At 42.8% G+C, this 24,554-nt stretch overlaps 1 protein-coding gene across 9 annotated transcripts in view; it reads right to left on the bottom strand.

Annotated features, from left to right (window-relative positions):
• DOCK3 (dedicator of cytokinesis 3) overlaps positions 1–24,554 on the bottom strand; it is a 609,762-nt gene that overhangs the window by 110,805 nt on the left and 474,403 nt on the right. For all 9 annotated transcript variants that reach the window (XM_048858121.2, XM_048858128.2, XM_048858122.2 and 6 more), the window contains exons 15-19: positions 22,351–22,475; positions 4,979–5,141; positions 4,314–4,420; positions 3,354–3,525; positions 2,303–2,400 (exon numbers count right to left, since the gene is read on the bottom strand). In XM_048858121.2, coding sequence (XP_048714078.1) covers positions 2,303–2,400; positions 3,354–3,525; positions 4,314–4,420; positions 4,979–5,141; positions 22,351–22,475 — 665 coding nt within the window. The remainder of the gene's footprint in view (positions 1–2,302; positions 2,401–3,353; positions 3,526–4,313; positions 4,421–4,978; positions 5,142–22,350; positions 22,476–24,554) is intronic.

Genomic DNA, 24,554 nt, shown 5'->3' with positions numbered 1-24,554 from the left:
CCAGCACTCCTGCTTGTAGGTAGATGGTAGCCAGTGTTTTTCAAATGGCCACGGTTATCCTGCCTGGAGGAGAAGTATGCAAGACATGCTGGGGTTCCTGTATTCTCTCTAGGGGAATCTGTAAACTCTCAGTCACCCTCTTTATTAGCTCTTGAAAGACTTTCAAATCAACCATGTAGGATGGGGGAAAGGAGCATAACTGCATCTCTGGAGGAAAAGGATTTATTGGAAGGTAATGCCTCTTCTGCCCTTGGCTCTTGTTCTTTCAAAAGGTCTTCCTGGAGAATAGGGCCCCAGTGCCTGCTTCTCTTGATAGGTCCTCTTCTGTGAGGGCATTCTATAAAATTAGTCAGCATAAGGAGCCCCAGGGCTCCAGAAAGCCCAATGTGGAGGTGTATAAGGAAAGGGGAAGGGAGAGTAAGGGTGCTCTTGCCCACATTGGCAGGTTGGAAGTTGGCTAGTTCCAGGGGTCTTGTCCTTATGGTACACTGCTGGAGAGGGAGGTTGGAATGGAAATGTGGTGGAATCCTGGACAGAAATGTCTGAGTCCAAGGAGGTGTTGCCCCCCTGTATCTAACGGAGGAACTAGGAGTGTTGGTACTGTTAGCCATGTCAGTACTGGTGGTTGTGTTGGTACTGGATTCTGAGTTGGAACCAGTGGCTGACTTTTAGTGTGGAGGTGCACAGAAGCTGGGCAGTATGTCAGGACAGGTGGGTGCACTGGTACCAGTAGGAAATCCCCGTGTACCTCTCAGTACAGCGGATTCAGGCTGTGACTCAGAGAACCTCATGATAGAGGAAACTGGTTGGTATCAGCAATTCTGGACACTGCTCCTCAAGCTGAAGTGAGTTGAGAGGTATTGGATACAGTATGGATGGGTGGTCCATATGCTCCTTATGCACAAAGACTGGATTGGAGTTGGTGTCATTGGGTTTGGAGGGCTCCAAGGGTACTGACAATCGTGCTGAACAGAGCTGTTGGTCGTAAGACTTCTCAGTATGTGTGCTGGAAGTCTTGTTCATGAGTACCGACATCTTGATACCAGAGGAGGTAGAAGCCTAGTTGTACCCATACTGCCTTCTCAATCCCTGGCCTTTGGGGTGACTTTCCCCTTCTTTTAGAAGCCACATATGGGGATAGTGATATCTGTTCCTTTTAGAGGGCTTTGAACGCTCTGAAACTACCCTTTCTCTGCTCACCAGAGCCAAAGTCGTCACCGGAATGCTCTGAGAGGTTGATGCCAACGTATGCAGGGGGAGTCAGACCCTGAAGTGATGGTGGCTCTCAAGGACTGCTCCATAAGCAGTAACTTCAGTCTGTCCTCCCTCAGCTTCCTGGATCTGCTCCTGAAGCCAGAGCAGACCTTACACTTTGATAGGATGTGGGACTCTCTGAGGCAGCCATAATGCCCGTTGCCAAGGGGAAGGACCCGTGGCAGATCTGGCAGGGTTTAAAACCCAGGTTTTTGGGCATAGCTCAAGGAGGGAGGCTGCAGAAAAAAGACGTCAAAGGGCAGAGGCCCTTGCTGTGAAAAACAAGGGTGGGGGAACCTCCAAAAGCACAGCTTGTACCAAGAAGAAACAAAAATAATAAAATAAATGGTCAGCTAGGTATGCTAAGCTAGCAGACACCACAATGCTCCCTCTCCAGCTACAGGTGGTTGAAAAGGAACTGCAGCTGCAGGGGTCTGCTCCTCGCTAATATACCATTGGTCCAGAGCACAAGGATGTGTAGGGAGCAGGCACAGACATGTGGACACTGCTAGTGAAAAATCTCTGATAAAAAGTGTCTGGATGTGTGCCCACGTAAAGTGGAGCCCCTTTGGGACAATAACTCCAAGAAGAAGCTGTAGTTGGCAGGGATAATGTCGATTTACTGAGTGTTTCTGGAGTTTAGGATTTTTGAATTACAGTTTTTTAAATTCCCAGCTTCCATTCATTTATTTTCTTAAACTGGTCTAAATTCAAATATATTAAATAACTGCAACATTCTAATGCTGTTATAGATTAATGCGTAATGTTCAACGTTATCTCAATCTTTAACTTTTTTGGTGAAGGAATAAAGCAGAAACATGACTTTTCCTTATCTACACACTGAAAATATATATACACAAAACCCTGAGCCCCCTAAAAATACCAGGTACATAACATATCAGATAACAGTCATATTATCTGGGCTTTAAAAATTGACATCAGAGAGTCAGTCACAGGAAGGCCTCTTCTGGTTTGCTCCCTCGAAGACACCGTTATCATAAAAAATAATTTTCCCATCAGTAAGACTGACCATTAGTTGACTCAGTACCTTAACAATTTCCTCGCCATTGACATGCCTCAGTCTTCCTAGGATATCCATTACACGGTCTGGGTAAGCCTTCCATTTTAAGAGGGCAAGCAAGTCCACTGCAAAATGACACAAGAAAGCAACATGCACTCTGATATACTGTAAAGCACAAGGACACTGAAGAATGTCTAGTACAGGCACTACATGGCTAGGTTACTAAAGTTCAGAATCAGTATGACAACAATAGAAGGCCAGACTGGCCACTAAAAGAAAGAAAGAAATGTTTCAGTTTCCACTGCACGTTTAGATCTTGTCTGTGGTCTCACTCCTGCTTTTCACGCAATATAATGAAAGACTGAAACATGGCATAAGTTTAAGTGAAGCCTCTAAAATACTAACAACAGTTCAAGAATCCTTCCCATAACAAAAGCTTGTGCGTTAGAAACACACTCAGAACCAGTCAAAATTTATAAACAAGTAAGGTAGGAAGAAAGTCACTCCCAAGATGTGATAGAGATTGAAGAGGCGATACTTGTTCCATGAATTATTCCTCACCTCAAAGAGAAAACCCAAGGAGTAAACCTCAGAAACATATCATACATTATTGCCAAAGAAATGAATGGTGTTTAAATAGTAAAGGTTGTATCTCTCCCCATTTTGTCTTGATGTTGCATTGTGGGCAGTCACATTTCACCCTTTGGTGTCTCTGAGGACTTGAAGTAAGCAACATCAAGCCTTGATCACAGAAACCTTCAATATAAAGCCCAACAGAGCTAATTTAGAATTGAGTAAACATGCTAACTTTGAATTTATTATTCTCATGAGTTTAATCAGAATTAACAATGTTTTATCCTAGCCTTTGTGCCTCTATTTACAGAAATATACATACTATCTCTTTTACAAGTTAGTATGCTCATTTCCTTAAAAAACCCTGTCTCTACTCATTCCAGAAGCAATGAAGCTTAGTAAATATAAGCACAGCTAACATTAAACCATAGAAAAAAGGAACATTATATTGAAAAAACAGAACATGTTTCAATGGCCTTGTTTTCAGAAGGGACAGTTATGGTACCGTTCTGGGTGAGTTTGGTGGAGGAGAGCTGGGTCGAGATCGAGAAGGTCTCTTTAGTACTACGCTGGAAAATGAGGCTAGAAGGGATGTTAGGGCAGCCGTTGTAGTCCTCTTTGCAGCAGGGCAGCCCCAGGTACAGAGCATGATTATTAAATGTGCTGTTCTCATCACACTGCAGATACAGAAAGGAAACTAAATTTTACCCAGTTGATTTACTTTATTCCACACATTCATGCCTTGCTAGCAAGTGATTAACAATACTCTGAATTATTATTTGTATTATCATAGCACCTAGGAGACCTAGTCATAGATCAGAATCCCATTGTACGATCCTCTGAGTGCACAGAAAATCTATACACAGAAACCTATGCTTGCCATCATCAGGTACACTACATTAAGTCATCTGTGCTTAAGAAAATGTGGTCTCCCACCCACAGATCCCTTCAGAACTTTTAAGGACCTTTCAGATACACTACATATATCTGTTTGAGAGCTATATCTATACACTGAAGGAAAAAACTAGGGTAACCTGGTAAGGACAAAATTACTCTGCTAGAGTATTGTCGAGCAGGATTATGGTGTCTCACATTACTAGTCTAGTCCATAACAGCATGTTTTCAGAGCATAAAAGCGTATAGTAATAACATACCCTCATAGCATTCGTGGGTGGTTATGAATACTAGTGAGACTGAATTTAAAACCAGAGAGGAGTCACAAAAATCATAATAATTTGAGGGGGAAAATCAATTGTACCTGAAAAATGAAACCCATCTATAACAAGTCCTATAATTTAGGATCTGTTATAAATAGGTTCAGAATCCTGTCACTATTTCCACATGTAATGAAAAACCGCATTATCAGAAATGCAATGACGTTTACTCAAATGTATCTATACAGAAGTAGGGATAAATAGGTGGCAGGTCTGCAGTGCAGCATTAGAAGAGTTGTGAGCTATGGTACCTTATAAACATAAAGCTCATGGATATCATCTGATAGGGTGGTGCCATCATCCCTCATCAGAGGAGTAAATGCAAAGCCAAAGAGCTTTTTTTCTCCTTTGTCTTTAGCTGCAACAGGAAATAAAGAACATAGAGAAACATTTCTGCATATGCTGCAAGTGTATGTGTGTATAATTTTTTCCCCTCACTCTCTATACTTCACACTCACTCCTTAGCCTCTCTGTATTTCTAACAACCAATGCACAAAGCCACATAAGGATTCATTTTTATATCTATCTGTAGATTAGAGATACACACACACACAGTACTAGGTCTCAGTTTATGCTATTGACCACATAATTAGTCTCTACAAATGTAAATCAGACAAGCCTTTATCAAGATTGTGCTGACCGGAGTAAATCATATGCACAACTTGTAAAGACAATATGTCAAACAACACAGTAGGAAAACAACATGGGAGTCTGTTGTACTGAACTGCATGTTCTAATCTAGACCCTCTTTTTCTATTCTCTAACAACTCATGATAGCACCAGGATTCTTAACATTGTACTTATTGTACTTTAAGGTTCCCTCTTCCAGTGACATGGCATTCTAATCCTCTACTTGTAATGGAAAGAAATCAACATTTTTAGATTTGTTTTGGACAAATGATTATGTTGCACTCACTGGAGCAATGCCTGAACTCAAAGCGAAGGTGAGACCCACGAAACCTGTCAATGGGGATGGGTAGCTTGATAATTTCCCCCCAACGAGGGCTGTTACTGTGGTAGAGGACAAAAGAGTGGTATGCACTTCTGTTTGGCTCTCCTGAGCCTAAACTGATACAGTCCTGGAACAAAACACAAAAGAAAGAATGAAAGACATCACCTCTACTACACAAGTAGGTTTCAGAGTAGCAGCCATGTTAGTCTGTATTCGCAAAAAGAAAAGGAGTACTTGTGACACCTTAGAGACTAACAAATTTTAAGGTGCCACAAGTACTCCTTTTCTTTTTGTGAATACAGACTAACACGACTGCTACTCTGAAACCTGTCATTATGCAAGGCACTGAATTTAGCCGTATGGAGTGGAAAAAATTTGTTAGTTTCTAAGGTGCCACAAGTACTCCTTTTCTTTTTACACAAGTAGGGTGACCAGATGTCCCGATTTTTTAGGGACAGTCCCAATTTGGAGGGCTTTTTCTTATATAGGCACCTATTACCTCTCACCCTCGTCCTGATTTTTTACACTAGCTATCTGGACACCATATACACAAGTCATTTTATTACACTGAGAGAGCCTCATGCTGAGGTTACTCAGGTTAGTCTCTTTTTTTCTCTGTATAATTCATCCCCTTCTGCAAACACAAGGACAGAGATAGGAGGAGAATCCTGGATGCAAAGGAATCTGAAGTTTTTTGAAGGGAGATTTTTAGATGGTGCTTTGGATCAGAGGTACAGCTCTGGGACCTGTGTCTCAAGCAGCATTCAAACAGGAGTTGTTTGCTTTCCTTTTTCCTCAGATTATTATTATTAAGTTTTACCTTTGTATCAAGTAAGTGCAGGATATATATTAACAAACGGATCAGAAGGAAAAAATGGGAAGTAACAGATAATTACTCACTTGTAATTAGGCTTCTCTGTAAACATCATTTGGCTAGATTCCTACTTTTGGGTCTCAGCTCATTAATGTAATACAGCGAAGAACTCTCTGAGCTCTCAATTTTTTTTAGCTCTTTGAAGCACTGGCCATACAGCCCTGTTCTGAGATCAAATGCCAGTGCCCCAGTGCCCTTAGATAGAACATTTTATTTCATGTTACTGAGTAATGGCAAGCAAAGAACACACAGGTTAATAATTACCACCTAAAGATACCAGAGTGGATTCCCACTCTTGGAGACCAAAAAACTCCAGGGTAGTCTTGACTAATCTATACATTCTCAGCACATGGAGGAACAAAAACTGTACAAGTCAATTTAATTAAGGAGTATCATGGAAACTTCCTGAATCCCCCATTCACAACAGGAGGTAGGACAGTTGGGAGAAATAGTGAGCAGGTGACAAACAGCAGGAGAAAGGGTGTCTACACTATGAAATTAGGTCGAATTTATAGAAGTTGATTTTTTAGAAAGCAATTTTATTCAGTTGATTGTGTGTGTCCCCACTAAGCGCATTAAGTTGGTGGAGTGCGTCCACAGTACCGAGGCTAGCGTTGACTTTCGGAGCGTTGCACTGTGGGTAGCTTTCCCGCAGTCTCCGCCGCCCATTGGAATTCTGGGTTAAGCTCCCAGTGCCTGATGGGGCAAAAACATTGTCGCGGGTGGTTTTGGGCACATGTCGTCAGTCGCCCCTCCCTCCAGGAAAGCAACGGCAGACAATCGTTTCGAGCTTTTTTTCCGTGCGGGTGCCATACTGCTTTCAGCAGACAGTGCAGTAGGACTGCTAACCGTTGTCATCGAACCACCGCTTCCGCTGCCACTCTGCTCTCCTGATGCTATGAATCCACCTCGCAGGTCCTCTATATGACCATCGTCATCCACTGCTTCCGCTGCCACTCTGCTCTCCTGGTGGTCTCACAGGGCCGCTTCCACTGCAACTCTGCTCGGCTACTCTTGTCTCTCCATACCACGGCAAGCGTGCAGCCCACTCAGCTGTTGTGTCCTGGCAGCAGATGGTGCAGTAGGTCTGCAAAACTGGTCATCCAACCATCGCTTCCCCTGCAACTCTGCTCAGCTGCTCTCCTGCAGACCCCATACCATGGCAAGCATGAAGCCCGCTCAGATCACTGTGGCAGTTATGAGCTTTGTAAACACCTCATGCATTATCATGCAGTATATGCAGAACCAGAACCTGCAAAAGCAGGCGAGGAGGCAATGGCAGCGCAGTGACGAAAGCAATGAGGACATGGACACAGACTTCTCTCAAAGCACGGGCCCTGGCAATTTGGCCATCCTGGTGGCAATGGGGCAGGCTCATGCCATGGAATGCCGATTCTGGGCACAGGAAACAAGCACAGACTGGTGGGACCGCACAGTGTTACAGGTCTGGAATGATTCCCAGTGGCTGCGAAACTTTCGCTTGCGTAAGGGCACTTTCATGGAACCTTGTGACTTGCTTTCCCCTGCCCTGAAGCACATGAATACCAAGATGAGAGCAGCCCTCACAGTTCACAAGCGAGTGGCGATAGCCCTCTGGAAGCTTGCAAAGCCAGACAGCTACCGGTCAGTCGGGAATCAATTTGGAGTGGGCAAATCTACTGTGGGGGCTGCTGTGATCCAAGTAGCCAACGCAATCACTGAGTTGCTGCTATCAATGGTAGTGACTCTGGGAAATGTGCAGGTCATAGTGGATGGCTTTGCTGCAACGGGATTCCCTAACTGTGGTGGGGCAATAGACAGAACACATATCCCTATCTTAGGACCGGAGTACCAAGGCAGCCAGTACATAAAACTGAAAGAGGTACTTTTCAATGGTGCTACAAGCACTGGTGGATCACAAGGGACGTTTCACCAACATCAACGTAGGATGGCCAGGAAAGGTACATGCTGCTCGCATCTTCAGGAACTCTGGTCTGTATGAACAGCTGCAGCAAGGGACTTACTTCCCAGACCAGAAAATAACTGTTGGGGATGTTGAAATGCCTACAGTTATCCTTGGGGACCCAGCCTACCCCTTAATGCCATGACTCATGAAGCCATACACAGGCACCCTGGACAGTAGTCAGGAGCTGTTCAACTATAGGCTGAGCAAGTGCAGAATGGTGGTAGAATGTGCATTTGGATGTTTAAAAGCGCACTGGCGCAGTTTACTGACTCGGTTAGACCTCAGCGAAACCAATATTTCCATTGTTATTACTGCTTGCTGTGTGCTTCACAATATCTGTGAGAGTAAGGGGGAGACGTTTATGGCGGGGTGGGAAGTTGAGGCAAATCGTCTGGCTGCTGATTACACGCAGCCAGACACCAGGGTGGCTAGAAGAGCACAGCAGGGTGCGCTGCGCATCACAGAAGCTTTGAAAACCAGTTTCATGGCTGACCAGGCTACGGTGTGACAGTTCTGTTTGTTTCTCCTTGATGAAAACCCGCCCCCTTGGTTCACTCTACTTCCCTGTAAGCCAACCGCCCTCCCGTACCCCCTTCGATCACCACTTGCGGAGGCAATAAAGTTATTGTTGTTTCACATTCATACATTCTTTATTAATTCATCACACAAATAGGGGGATAACTGCCAAGGTAGCCCGGGAAGGGTGGAGGAGGAGGAAAGCACCAGGTGGGGTCGGGGAGGAGGGAAGAACAAGGCCACACTGCATTTCAAAACTTATTGAATGCCAGCCTTCTGTTGCTTGGCCAGTTCTCTGGGGTGGAGTGGTTGGGTGCCCAGAGCAACCCCCCCCCCCGCGCGTTCTTGGGCGTCTGGGTGAGGAGGCTATGGAACTTGGAGAGGAGGGCGGTTGGTTACACAGGGGCTGCAGTGGCGGTCTGTGCCTTTCCTGCACCTCAACCATTCACGAGAGCAGATCCGTTTGATCCTCCAGTAGCCTCAGCATTGCATCCTGCCTCCTTTCATCATGCTGCCGCCACCTTTCCTCTTGATCCCACCACCTCTCCTGTTGCTCCCAAACTTGTCCTCACGTTCATTTTGTGCTTTCCTGGACTCTGCCATTGTCTGCCTCCAGGCATTCTGCTGTGCTCTTTCAGTTTGGGTGGACTGCATGAGCTCAGAGAACATTTCATCGCGAGTGCGTTTTTTTCACCTTCTTATCTGCGCTAGCCTCTGGGACAGAGATGCTAGTCGCAGCTTTGAAACATTTGCAGCTGCGGGAGGAAAAAAGGGAGATTAAAATTGAAAAAGACACATTGGCCATTTAAAAGGAGAGGCTGATGTTTTCAGGTTAACGTGCAGCACAAACCCAACTAACCCCCCCACCCAATTCTCTGGGATGATCGCTTCACCCCTTCCCCCACCACATGGCTAACAGCGGGGATGATTTCTTTTCAGCCACAGGCAAACAGCCCAGCTGCAATAGCCACCTCTGAATGTCCCCTTAATAAAATTCCCCTATTTCAACCAGGTGACCATGAATGATACCACTCTCCTGAGGATAACACAGAGAGATAAAGAATGGATGTTGCTTGAATGCCAGCAAACAGCGGGACCACATGCTGCCATGCTTTCTTATGCAATGATTCCAGACTATGTGCTATTGGCCTGCCGTGGTAAAGTGTCCTACCATGGAGGACGCAATAAGGCTGCCCTCCCCAGAAACCTTTTACAAAGGCTTTGGGAGTACCTCCAGGGCAGCTTCATTGAGATGTCCCTGGAGGATTTCCGCTCCATCCCCAGACACGTTGACAGACTTTTCCAGTAGCTGTACTGGCTGTGAATGCATCCCAAGTCTTCAAGGCAAATTAATAATTAAACATGCTTGCTTTTAAACTGTGTATTATATTTACAAAGGTACACTCACCAGAGGTGCCTTCTCCACCTTCAAGGTCCAGGAGCCCAGGTTGGGAGGGTACTGTCTCCAGGGCGATAAACAGTTCCTGGCTGTCAGGGAGAATGGTTTCTCCGCTTGCCTGGTGTGTGCTATCTTCAACCTCCCCCTCCTCATCATCTTCGTCGTCCCCAAAATCCTCATCCCTGTTGAGTGAGACTCCCTTGCAGGAGGCCACGTACAGGTGTCGGGTAGTTATAGGGGCACCCCCTAGAATTGCATGCAGCTCATCATAGAAGCGGCATGTCTGGGGCTCTGACCCCAAATGGGCATTTGCCTCCTGAGTTTTTTGGTAGGCTTTTCTGAGCTCCTTAAGTCTTTTGGAATGGAGTTCTGATAACATGGATTTGTCTCCCCATACAGCGATCAGATCCAGTACCTCCCATTTGGTCCATGCTGGAGCTCTTTTAAGATTCTGGGACTCCATGGTCACCTCTGCTGATGAGATCTGCACGGTCACCTGTGCTGATCAGCTTGCCACGCTGGCCAAACAGGAAAGGAAATTCAAAAGTTTGTGAGACTTTTCCTGTCTACCTGGCCAGTGCATCTGAGTTGAGAGTGCTGTCCATAGCGGTCACAATGGAGCACTGTGGGATAGCTCCTGGAGGCCAATACCGTCAAATTGCATCCACACTAACCCAAAGTCGACCTGGCGATGTCAATTTCAGTGCTAATCCCCCTCATTGAGGAGGAGTACAGAAATCAATTTTAAGAGCCCATTAAGTCGACAAAAATGGCTTCGTTGTGTGGACGGGTGCAGGGTTAAATCAATCTAACGCTGCTAAATTCGACCTATACTGGTAGTGTAGACCAGGGCCAAGAAGGAGACACTCCATGGTTTGTATCGAAATACAGATATACAAAAAGGTAAAGCACAAATGCATGCACTGGGCTGGACACCTGCAAAGCAACTCAGAAGCTCTGACTACACCATGCATCTTAAAACAAAGCAGAAAAAGGACAGTTGAAAGAATCTGCAAGTATAACGTCCAAGAAAAATTGATTTTGTTTTTGTTACCCCCACTCCTTCCAGGAAAATAGTAACCCAGTTTTTGGATTATTGATTTTTTATTTTTTGGGTTGGGTAGGTTCCTCCCTTTTAATGTTCTGAACTTCTCTATCAATTTGAAATATTTATATGGAAGGAACATAACAGAATGAATTCAAAATAGAACAGGTGCAGAGAATGGTTACTAGGATGATCCAAGGAATGGAAAACCTACCTTATGAGAGGAGACTCAAAGAGCATGGCTTATTTAGATAAAGCAAAAGAAGGCTGAGGGGAGATATGATTGCTCTCTATAAATACATCAGAGGGATAAATGCCAGGGAGGGAGAGAAGGTATTTAAGTTATGCACCCATGTGGACACAAGACCAAATGGATATAAACTGGCCATCAACAAGTTTAGGCTTGAAATTAGACAAAGGTTTCTAACCATCAGAGGACTGAAGTTTTGGAGCAGCCTTCTAAAGGAAGTAGTGGGGGCAAAAAACCTAACTGGCTTCAAGACTGAGCTTGATAAGTTTATGGAGGGGATGGTATGATGAGATTGACAACAATGGCATGAAGCGGATCTGTGACGGCTAGCAGCAAATATTTCCAATGGCTGGTGATGGGACACTAGATGGGGATGGCTTTGAGTTACTACAGAGAATTCATTCCCAGGTGTCTGGCTAGTGGTTCTTGCCCACATGCTCCTCAGGGTCTAAACTGATCGCCATATTTGGGGTCGGGTAGGATTTTTTTCCCCCGGATCAGATTGGTAGAGACTCTGGGAGGTTTTTGTGCCTTCCTCTACAGCATGGGGCAAGAATCACTTGCAGGTTTAAAATAGTGTAATTGGTGGATTCTCTGTAACTTGAAGTCTTTAAATCATGATTTGAGGACTTCAGTAACTCAGACAGAGGTTAGGGATCTGTTACAGGAGTGAGTGGGTGAGGTTCTGTGGCCTGCAATGTGCAGGAGGTCAGTCTAGAGGATCATTATGGTCTCTTCTGACCTTAAAGTCTATGAGATTATAATGTAACAGAACACTCTGGGGGCACTAGGACTCAAGTGCCCCTCCCCACAGGTAAAACAGCAGAGAGGAACCAGCCAGAAGCAGCCAAAGCAGGGACCACTGGACATTCAGAGAACTTTCTACAACTTTGACTGGATTTTCTGTGCCCTATGCTGATTGGCGGTTTGCTTCAATGAGAGCCCTGCGCAGATACAAAATTTGTATCCACATTTGATCCATGATCTGCAAAAATGGTCCATGGATATAAGGTGGATATCTGTAGAGTTGCAGGGCTCTAGCTACAACCCTCTCTCTCCTTTGCAGTCTCTTCACCTTAGCTTCACTCCACACCTGCTCCTCTTACCCCCTTCCCTATCAGCCTCACTCTCCTTCTCTGCCCTTTATATTTAGCTTATCTCCTTCTAAGTAACCCCACAATATATAAATATAATCATGTAACTAACCTGACATTTGCTGCCATTACACTGTTCACTCAGTTTGTGTATTATACCCTCTTCCCCTGCCCTGTGTCTCTCTTGTCTATTTAGACTGTAAACTCTGTGGGGCAGGGACTCCCTACTACTGTGTATATTTACAGTGCCTACAACAATGGGGCCAATTCTTGGTTGGCTCTTAGGCACTACATAATAAATAAAGTTTAAACTCTTTTAATATTGCTAGAAGCTAGGATATAGCAGATAAACTGATCAGCACTATAAGGAGTTTATATCATGGAAGTAGATGCGTAGTAAGATTGGATACAGGCCTGGGTGAATGGTTCAATATTGTGACTGGAGTTAGATAAGGGTGTGTGTTATCATCAATCCTCTTTGCATTGGCAGTAGATTGGGTGATGAAGCAGGCAACACAAGGCATCATGGACGGTGTAAAATTGGTTAGCAGAAACTAGTTAACACAACGTTAACTTTGCCGACAACATTGCTTTACTGAGGCCAGGTCTACACTACTGGCTAAATCGGCACTGCTCTGATCCCTGCAGCAGTATCGGTTTAGCAGGTGTGATGAAGACATGCTAAATTGATGGGAGAGCACTTTCTGATCGAATTGTCTACTCCACCTCTCCGCCAAGAAGGGTAAGGGAAGTTGGTGGGAGAGTGTCTCCCATCGCCACAGCACAGTGTAGACACTGCGGTAAGCGGATCTAGCTACGTTGACTCCAGTTACGTATTTCAATGAAGTAGCATAACTGAGATCGATTTACCACTATAGTGTAGACCAGCCCTAAGTATGAACTGGAATGGAATTACTGCCCTTATATCAGAGGTAGAACAGGAAGCAGCAAAATTTGGACTGAAAATCAAGGCAGAGAAAAACCAATATTATGAAAGTAGAAAACTGGACAACAGATACAAAGGTGTACATGGATGGAAAAGAAATTTAACAGCTAGCAATGTTCTGATACCTGTGTGTGTGTGATGTCATTCAAAGGTGGCTGTGATAAACATATTCACACAAGAAAAACACCACTTTTGGAAGGATGACCAAATTTGGTCAAACAGATCTTCACACCAAATGATAGGTCAGATTATACCATGTGATTGTACTGAGCATGTTTCTGTACAGAGCAGAGACATGGCCAATGACTGTGGCTAACAAAAAGAGACTGGAGGCTTCCCATCAAAGATGGTGGAGGAAAATACTGAATATTTCATGAAAAGACAAAATTACAAATATAAGAGTAAGGGAGCTGAGAGAGCAGGACAGGTTATAAAATATCATCAAAGAAAGATGGGTCAGCTGCCTAGGACATATATACCATATGGAAGACAAGAGACATGCTAAGCAAGTATTGAAATGGGTATCTGACAACGGAAAAAGAAAGCAAGGAAGGTCAAGGAAGAATTGACTGAAGACAGTGCCAGAGGACACTGATTGATCTGGCATCAGCTGGGATGAAGTACCACAACAACTAGTGAGTGACCATAATCAGTGGAGGAATTAGACTTTCCAATTTGTCAGCAGCTCAGAAGGAAAGAAGACCAAAGGTGAGGTTTCTCTCTTTCTACATGTTCCCTCACCCATACAGCAGATTTCTGTATATGATGTGGCAAGGCATCTTTTTTGCCACGTCAGCCTCAGCATTTCTGTCTGTGGTGGCAGAGGCAGGGCTGGAGTAAGTCAGTCCTACTCTGGAGGTTTTTAAATTCTTAACTTCGGTTTATTTACAATATTTACAAGGTCAGGCTCAGGGTAGGCTAGAGTAGTTCTCTTAAGAAAAAGAACCCCATAATACAAAAGAAATACATCTCCTGGACCCCTGACTAGAGTATTAACTTATTATGCTGGTTTCTGGTTACTAGCCCTTCCCCAAAACAGAAGTAAATTCAATGTTTCCCGTGTACGGAGGAGACCAGCCTTCTCACCTAGGATAACCCTTTTCTTCCTGCTGCCCCTAACCCTGCTGAAGCTTGTTTCTTCTCCCTCCTCCCACTCTCTTACTGGAGGAGGGGCTTTTAAAGGTCATCGGCAGCCCTTAATTGGACTCAAGTGTCTCTAATTAACCTGAGGTAACGTCTTTTCAGTTCATAGGAAAAAGGGTCTTCACCGTTATAGGACTGATACACATGACTTCCACCACTCTCTTATAGCTGTGAGGTTTGACTTTGTCACAATAATCAATAATTTTGTTAATAAGTGCTTATTGTTATATCACATGCTTCTACATATAGTAGAAAAACAGAGTTTATTTGTAAGGTACCAGTTCCTGAAGGATTCAAAGCATAGGAATTCATATTAACTAATAACAATTCCATCTCTCCTATCCTTCCCTCCATTACAATAAAATGGCCTCTGTTTCTCAAAAGAGACTTAACACTGAAGTGCCCATGTATCAAAATCATTGTCACTCAATCTACTTATTTCAGAGTAGCAGCCGTGTTAGTCTGTATCCGCAAAAAGAAAAGGAGGACTTGTGGCACCTTAAAGACTAACAAATTTATTTGAGCATAAGCTTCCGTGAGCTACTGCTCACTTCATTGGATGCATATATATCCATTCTTACTTGTAATTTGGTAAGAAATTAAGTAGATCTCTTGTAAGAAACTGATTTGTGGTCCTGGCTTCTCTGAGGAGGACCCAATGCTCTTTTATTTACTTGGATTTGGAATACCTTTGAAATGAAGTGATATATTTTTAAAATCAGTAGGTCGCTATCTTAAAACAAAAAAACTTCAAATCCAGACTCCAGCGAGAAACTGCTGAATTGGAATTCATTTGCAAATTGGATACTATTAATTTAGGCTTAAATAGAGACTGGGAGTGGCTAAGTCATTATGCAAGGTAGCCTATTTCCCCTTGTTTTTTCCTACCCCCCCCCCCAAGATGTTCTGGTTTAACTTGGATTTAAACTTGGAGAGTGGTCAGTTTGGATGAGCTATTACCAGCAGGAGAGTGAGTTTGTGTGTCTATGGGGGTGGGGTGTGTGTGAGAAAACCTGGATTTGTGCTGGAAATGGCCCACCTTGATTATCATGCACATTGTAGGGAGAGTGGTCACTTTGGATGAGCTATTACCAGCAGGATAGTGAGTTTGTGTGTGTGGTTTTTGGGAGGGAGGTGAGGGGGTGAGAGAACCTGGATTTGTGCTGGAAATAGCCCAACTTGATGATCACTTTAGATAAGCTATTACCAGCAGGAGAGTGGGGTGGGAGGAGGTATTGTTTCATATTCTCTGTGTGCATATAAAGTCTGCTGCAGTTTCCACGATATGCATCCGATGAAGTGAGCTGTAGCTCACGAAAGCTCATGCTTAAATAAATTGGTTAGTCTCTAAGGTGCCACAAGTACTCCTTTTCTTTTTGCGAATACAGACTAACACGGCTGTTACTCTGAAACCTGTCATTATGCAAGGCACTGCATTTAGCCGTATGGAGTGGAAATCTATCAACTGCATGAAAAAACTTGTACAGATACAGACAGACATCATCTTCCTTTCCAAATGCAAACAGATGGACATCGTATCAAAAGGACTGAAGGTAAAAAATCCATTACAATCTATATACCACACAGACTATGCTGACAGCTTGTGCCACACGCTCTCAAAGAAACTGCGGAATCACCTGATCAACATCCTCTACAGCAAACAGGGAAAGATTAAGAATGAGCTCTCAAAAATGGATACTCTCATAAAAAACCAACCTTCCACACAAACTTCCTCGTGGCTGGATTCTACTAAAACTAGACAAGCCATTTACAACGCACACTTTGCTTCTCTACAAAAGAAAAAGGACACTAAACTTTCTAAACTACTACATGCTACTAGGGGCCACAGCAATGGTTCCCTCAACCCACCTAGCAATATTGTTAACCTATCCAACTATACTCTCAGCCCAGCAGAAGCAGCTGTTCTATCTCGGGGCCTCTCCTTCTGCCCCTCCACCCCCACGAACATGATACAGTTCTGTGGTGACCTAGAATCCTATTTTCGATGTCTCCGACTCAAGGAATATTTCCAACACACCTCTGAACAACATACTAATCCACAGAGGTCTCCCTACCAACACTACAGAAAGAGGGATTCTAGGTGGACTCCTCCTGAAGGTCGAAACAGCAGACTGGACTTCTACATAGAGTGCTTCCGCCGACGTGCACGGGCTGAAATTGTGGAAAAGCAGCATCACTTGCCCCATAACCTCAGCCATGCGGAACGCAATGCCATCCACAGCCTCAGAAATAACTCTGACATCATAATCAAAAAGGCTGACAAAGGAGGTGCTGTTGTCATCATGAATAGGTCGGAATATGAACAAGAGGCTGCTCGGCAGCTCTCCAACACGAGTTTCTACAAGCCATTACCCTATGATCCCACTGAGAGTTACCAAAAGCAACTACAGCATTTGCTCAAGAAACTTCCTGAAAAAGCACAAGATCAAATCCGCACAGACACACCCCTGGAACCCAGACCTGGGATATTCTATCTACTACCCAAGATCCATAAACCTGGAAATTCTGGACGCCCCATCATCTCAGGCATTGGCACCCTGACAGCAGGATTGTCTGGCTATGTAGACTCCCTCCTCAGGCCCTACGCTACCAGCACTCCCAGCTACCTTCGAGACACCACTGACTTCCTGAGGAAACTTCAATCCATCGGTGATCTTCCTGATAACACCATGCTGGCCACTATGGATGTAGAAGCCCTCTACACCAACATTCCACACAAAGATGGACTACAAGCCGATAATGTCACGGCTAACCTGGTGGCTGAACTTTGTGACTTTGTCCTTACCCATAACTATTTCACATTTGGGGACAATATATACCTTCAGATCAGCGGCACTGCTATGGGTACCCGCATGGCCCCACAGTATGCCAACATTTTTATGGCTGATTTAGAACAACGCTTCCTCAGCTCTCGTCCCCTAAAGCCCCTACTCTACTTGCGCTATATTGATGACATCTTCATCATCTGGACCCATGGAAAAGAAGCCCTTGAGGAATTCCACCATGATTTCAACAATTTCCATCCCACCACCAACCTCAGCCTGGTCCAGTCCACACAAGAGATCCACTTCCTGGACACTACAGTGCTAATAAACAATGGTCACATAAACACCACCCTATACCGGAAACCTACTGACCGCTATTCCTACCTGCATGCCTCCAGCTTTCACCCTGACCACACCACACAATCCATCATCTACAGCCAAACTCTGCGATACAACCGCATTTGCTCCAACCCCTCAGACAGAGACAAACACCTACAAGATCTCTGTCAAGCTTTCTTACAACTACAATACCCACCTGCAGAAGTAAAGAAACAGATTGATAGAGCCAGAAGAGTTCCCAGAAGTTACCTACTACAGGACAGGCCTAACAAAGAAAATAATAGAACGCCACTAGCCGTCACCTTCAGCCCCCAACTAAAACCCCTCCAACGCATTAGTAAGGATCTACAACCTATCCTAAAGGATGACCCAACACTCTCACAAATCTTGGGAGACAGGCCAGTCCTTGCCTACAGACAGCCCCGCAACCTGAAGCAAATACTCACCAACAACCACATACCACACAACAGAACCACTAACCCAGGAACTTATCCTTGCAACAAAGCCCGTTGCCAATTGTGCCCACATATCTATTCAGGGGACACCATCACAGGGCCTAATAACATCAGCCACACTATCAGAGGCTCGTTCACCTGCACATCCACCAATGTGATATATGCCATCATGTGCCAGCAATGCCCCTCTGCCATGTACATTGGTCAAACTGGACAGTCTCTACGTAAAAGAATAAATGGACACAAATCAGATGTCAAGAATTATAACATTCATAAACCAGTCGGAGAACACTTCAATCTCTCTGGTCATGCAATCACAGACATGAACGTCGCTATCTTAAAACAAAAAAACTTCAAATCCAGACTCCAGCGAGAAATTGCTGAATTGGAATTCATTTGCAAATTGGATACTATTAATTTAGGCTTAAATAGAGACTGGGAGTGGCTAAGTCATTATGCAAGGTAGCCTATTTCCCCTTGTTTTTTCCTACCCCCACCCCCCCAGATGTTCTGGTTTAACTTGGATTTAAACTTGGAGAGTGGTCAGTTTGGATGAGCTATTACCAGCAGTGGGTTTGTGTGTGTATGGGGGTGGGGGGTGTGTGAGAAAACCTGGATTTGTGCTGGAAATGGCCCACCTTGATTATCATGCACATTGTAGGGAGAGTGGTCACTTTGGATGAGCTATTACCAGCAGGATAGTGAGTTTGTGTGTGTGGTTTTTGGGAGGGGGGTGAGGGGGTGAGAGAACCTGGATTTGTGCAGGAAATGGCCCAACTTGATTATCATGCACATTGTGTAAAGAGTTGTCACTTTGGATGGGCTATCACCAGCAGGAGAGTGAATTTGTGTGGGGGGGTGGAGGGTGAGAAAACCTGGATTTGTGCTGGAAATGGCCCAACCTGATGATCACTTTAGATAAGCTATTACCAGCAGGACAGTGGGGTGGGAGGAGGTATTGTTTCATATTCTCTGTGTGCATATAAAGTCTGCTGCAGTTTCCACGGTATGCATCCGATGAAGTGAGCTGTAGCTCACGAAAGCTCATGCTCAAATAAATTGGTTAGTCTCTAAGGTGCCACAAGTACTCCTTTTCTTTTTGCGAATACAGACTAACATGGCTGTTACTCTGAAACCTGTCACTTATAAAAAAAATCTACCTAATAATCTATATGGGTCTCTAACCTCTCAAATCTGTGATATCTGAACCTTTGTCCTAGTTCCTTACATGACCTCACCATCATCCAACAAAGGAAATACTTTAAAAGGTTTAATTAAGAAAAAGAGAAACTTTAACCATAATTATTATTGAACATATCAATAATAATAAATATGCCAAATCTATAAAATTAGTCAACATGTAATGTTGGCATGCATAGCTGAACCATGGGCCATACATTGATTCTAAGTAAGATGAACTGAATATATCTCCAGCTCTCTGACCATCCTTATTTCAACAAGATGGGCCATTTCAATACTGACCAATATTTTTGTTATTATTTATATTACAGTAGCAGCGAGAGGCTACAACTGAGATTGGGGCCTCATTGTACTAGGTACTGTACAAACAGATACTATAGCAAGAGACAGTCCTTGCCCAAAAGAATTTACAATCCAAACGGATTAGTTCAAGTGGACACATCCTCAAAATGGAGAAATTGTGTGCTCAATGCACAAAGAAGCTCATGTGTTTTTAAACTTCAGACCAAATATTTAACTGAAACATGTAAGGCCAGATTCTCAACTGGTATCAGTCAACACAGCTTGACTGAAAACAATGGAGATATTTCAATTTACACCAGCTGAGGATCAGACCCAAAATTCAAAAGAATGTTCCCTAACTTATAGAGCATTTCAAATGTTCAAACAGCTGTCCAAAAAGGAACTGATTAACAACAACTGAGGATTCCTAAATGGGATATGACATACCTCATAACAAGTAAGCAAAATATCCAGCCTAACGCAATAAGAGCCCACAAGAGAAAGCAGAACTCTGCTCCCTTTAATCTGAATATTTGTATAGTCTATTACTTCAGAATAGCAGCATGAAACATATCACATTTAACATCTATTGAACTGAATTTAGACCACTTCAAAAATGCCAGTCGCCAATACGCAGAAATAATCAGTACCACATAACAGAAACACACTATACAGCATTCAATTTGGAGACTAATCCTGTCTCATCTCTTTGCTCACTGTCGAGTTTTCTGCATGATGTAAAAATTTTGCCAATTCATCTGCCAAAGTAAAAGCAAATGAGACCAGCCATCTGGGATTACTGTTAATTTAGTGGGGTAATTTATCATTCCACATTAATATCCTTGTCCCAGTTGACCTTTTAAGGGTATACTGGTGTTGTAAATCTATAGAAAAACCCTGAAAAACAGAAAACTTCAGCTCCTCAAACATTTGTGTCAGCCTCCAAAATGCTGTAAAGATTAGACAAAATTTTGCTTTCAAGGTCTTCCTCTTAATTTAGGTGAAGATCTCTGAGAATGATGAGATTTATCACTTTAATAGTCTCAGCTCTGTAATGGATTTTAAGATGTCTAGGCATCCATTTGCCAAAAACCTATATGAGTTTATTACCCTAGGTGTTTTCAGTATGATACTAAATTAATATTGTTTTATCTTTTATTTTCAGAATCATTCTGTTTTGTTTCAAACTATTCACAAAATTTCAAGGTATTTTACTTTACACTTCATACATGTGGTCTAGTTAATCTTCATTTTGGCCATTTAGACCAAGTGGGCTTTTAATTGTATACTTGTGACATCCCTGCCATTTCCCATCAGGAGTGAAGCAGATATCATTCAAGGTCAGATAGGATTTTGATATTAAACAGAAGGAGAAGCTCTTGCTGCAAAGACACTGTCAGCTAGAGAACTTCAGCTGCAATAATTCAACATAATAGAAAATGAAAAAGAATGCATTAAAGATTAATTTTTTTATTGTAAACATTAATAGTAAGAAGTTTCTGGAAGAGCTGCTTGATCCAATATCTTCAGTGTTTATATTTGTTTTACCAGAAGGATCACCTGAGTTCCTTGAGGCTGCTTACGTAGTGCGATGCAGCCATTTTCTCCCCCAAGTTTCTTTTAATTATAGGGTGAATTTAATAACTTTTAGTGCTTAATAGAGAGGAGAGATTGATAGCAATTCTCTGTTCCAAGCATACAGTAATTGAGCAGAACTGCGCAAGTTTCTCTCACACAGTCAAAGCACCACAATTCCAATTTGAAATATATTTTGCTGTTCCTGGTCTATGGCTTATTCTGAACAGAGATTGCTGGTTGTGATAAGGGGTGCTAAATTACAAAGTAGTGTGAGGAAATTTCCACTAAAATTAGACAGAAATTAGACTAAAACCACCAAACGTGTTGACTTGGGAAATAATTCAAATTTGAATACAATGCCCTCTACAGACTTCAGTGGGACAAGACAATAATTTTAAGGACATCTCAATCTCTCCCTAAAGGCCCAATTCTGTCATCCTTACTCATATTTTTGTATGCAGTATTGTTGTTGTAGCTGTGTTGTTCCCAGATATCAGAGATAAGGTGGGTGAGGTAGTATCTTTTATTGGAGCAACTTCTGGTTGGTGAGAGAGATACACTTTCGAGCTTACACAGAGCTCTTCTATAGGTCTGGGAAACTCACTCAGTGTCACAGCTAAATACAAGGTGGAACAGATTGTTTAGCATAAGTAGCTAACACACATTTCAAGGGACCATTCAAGATGAAATGGTCCGTTAATACCCCTCCAGTCATAGGGAGGAAAGGAAAGGGGGGGTTTCAGTGGGAAACAGATTATTTTAATAAGCCATACATCTAGTGTCTCTATTCAGTCAGGTATAGAGTGACATATTCAGTCCTCATCCTCAGAGGAAACTTGCACAACACTTTCAAGGACAAGCTGGGAGCTTAACCTCATAACTTTTGCTAGATACTAAAAATTGTGAGCCTGCCCCACACATGCTGCAGCAGTGGCTCCTTCCCCGGGGCTGGGCCTGGTTCCCCATTCTGGGCATTGCGACTTGGTGCACAGAGTTACAGTGCCATTCACATTTGGCCCAGCCACCCCTCATCATTAACAGAGTGGCAGCTGAGCCAAACCTGAGCAGTGCTGTGATCCCACACACCAGAGCACAATGCCATTCACTTAAATTTAGTCAGCCGCACCCTTCTCCCCTCCCATCACTGGCATGGAATTCTTGAATTTTGATCCACTCTGAGTGAAAAGTTTAACTAAATTAGCTTTTCACTTACTGTTTATTAATGTTTTGTCCAAGTGCTCAAATTCAGAGGTTTACCATTATTTCCCCACTAGCAGAATTGCCCTAAATTAATTCAAGCCTGGTAGTTAAATCTCTTTATCATAGTATAGTAGTAAATAAAGAACCCCAAAGGCCCAAAATGTTGAAGGAAATCATTTTATTCAAAACTTTCCAGGGTATTAGAGAAGGCAAGAGAAGATGTGCATGGAACAAGTAGGTTGATATTGATGTAACTCAGCACGGAAACAAACTAATTTGCTTACCTTCAGGATCTCTCCATCTGCATAAAGAACATACATGGTCACTTCGATGTTCTTCTGCACACTCTTCCCGCCTCTCTCAAAATCCCCCTTCTCTAGTGTCAGGTACAAGTCATTACGTATATCACCTGAAACGAGAGATAGAAGTCACATGTTTAAACACCACATCAAAGATATGGTGCCTTTATGGAGGCAACTGACTGACTTTGTTCTTCAAGGTTTTGGCTGGAGCTCAACTCATTCCAAGCAGCAAGTTAATAAAAAAAAAAAAAGGAATATTTGACCAACAATGAATTAAATCAGAGAGTTGTTAGTAACCTTTGTATTAAATCTGAATTTGGAATCAATAACTGCATTATTACGGGGGGGGTGAAGGGAATGGGAAAATAACCTCACATTCTTTTGCTGGGTCATCTGATTTGGAATGATCCAGGTAAGTTTAACCAATGGTCAATAACACCTAATTAACTGTCTCTAGTATGTTTTAAAAATTGTGATATTTTGTAGCAATTAAGTTCAAGTAATTCTTTTCACAACAAAACTAATGTTTATTATTACTGTAACAAAAGCAAAAGCTGTTCTTTGTTTTGAAGATCTGTTTGTAATTCAAACCTCTGCTGAGGTGGAGTGGGTGAGAATTAATACATTTCTTTCTGCTGGATTCCTGGCTAGCTTGCAGACTCCATGCAGGAGTGCTAGAGAGAGAGCACTAGAAATGCCTGCCAATTTTTCATCACCTTGTTTTCAAGTGCTTTCAGAGCAGATTATTATATCCAGAAATACAGATGCTAGGGTATTGGGGGTAACAATCTGTCAACCCTTTGTTGCTTTGAATTTGACAGCTTCTAGTCCACTTTTCTAGTATTTACTGCTGGTGTGGGAAAATCAGCTTTCAAATCTAATGTAGTCAACTCTAAAGTGTTTATGTTCTGTAACAAAAGGAGACAAGAGAGCACCCATTTTTCTTTAGGTTTTTCATTTATTTATTTTTAACTGTCACTGGCTTCTAAAGATATACTTTTTCATCTGTGTTGGTTTTCCATATAGCATACTGAAGGATAGCTCATGCTAACACGGTGTGAAAAATGTGTAAGGTTAAAAAACAAAAAAATCAAACCCTTTCAGGCAAATATTGTGTTAAGCAGCCCAAAGAAACTAAATAATGAAGTAATGGAATGGCTATCCAGCAATGCAGAGCCTGTTTGGAAGCATGATTTTTTCCGCTTCAGTACTTGGAGAAGCTGATGCATTTAAATCTGTTCATTAACCAGAAGCACAAAGAAAGAGGCAGTGAGGGAAATCCTTCTGTATCTGTCACAGTCTACACCTAAACGGAAATGTTCCTTAACCCCTTTCCTAAATCCACTGTATGGATCAACACTACAAGCTTTCAGCCTTGTCTTTATCTCACTTTTTGCTCATGACAAGTATAACTCTTTAGCACTTAATATTAGATACAGAGCTATATTATTTTGCCGAGACTTCTGTTGGGAGTTGTTTATGAACGGGAATCTATACAGGGCCTCCTCCTTGCTGCATTATCCCCACTCCCACTGTGTAGCCCCATGAAGTTTGCAGTCTGAAGCATCTCACAATTAGAGATCTGAAAATGCCAAGGCTAATTAATGGGGGAGGGAGGTGGGAATTGTCATATGGAAACTGACACCAGAGGTTTCTGAAGACCCTCAAGCATTTTTCCTAGCATTTCTTACTAATGTTTAGTGGTCAAACTTAACACCTAGCAAACCACAATGATGGGAAAGTGATAATGCATTTTAATCAGTCTCATTGCTCAAAATGCAGGCTGAGCCATTTATGCACTTGCTTTGGGACTATTAAAGAAATGTAACAGTCTGTTGACATGAAAGAGAAATGTAGGTCAGAGTTGGTTATTTGCTTTGAAATTTCTCCTGGTCAGTCCTTAGTGAAAACTGCACACATTTTCCTCAGAACACTTCATATGGTGAAAGGAATTAATTTACATCTATAAACTAACTTTCTGGAAATACATTTTACTAATTATAATTGGGTATTTTGGAGCCTCTTGCTGGTGACCCCATCTTGCTGAAGACTGACTCTGGAAATCAGAGTTCTAGTGACAGATTGCAAATCAGTCCCTAGCCTGGTTTAATAACAATATTTGATATTGACATAGCATCTTACATTCCAAGATGCTTTACATAGGTATATATAAAGGAAACCCATAA

This window comes from Caretta caretta, chromosome 7, assembly GCF_965140235.1.
Source record: "Caretta caretta isolate rCarCar2 chromosome 7, rCarCar1.hap1, whole genome shotgun sequence".
Classification (NCBI taxonomy): domain Eukaryota; kingdom Metazoa; phylum Chordata; order Testudines; family Cheloniidae; genus Caretta; species Caretta caretta.
The sequence above is the reverse complement of the archived record's forward strand: the minus strand, read 5'-3'. Positions and strand labels throughout refer to the sequence as shown.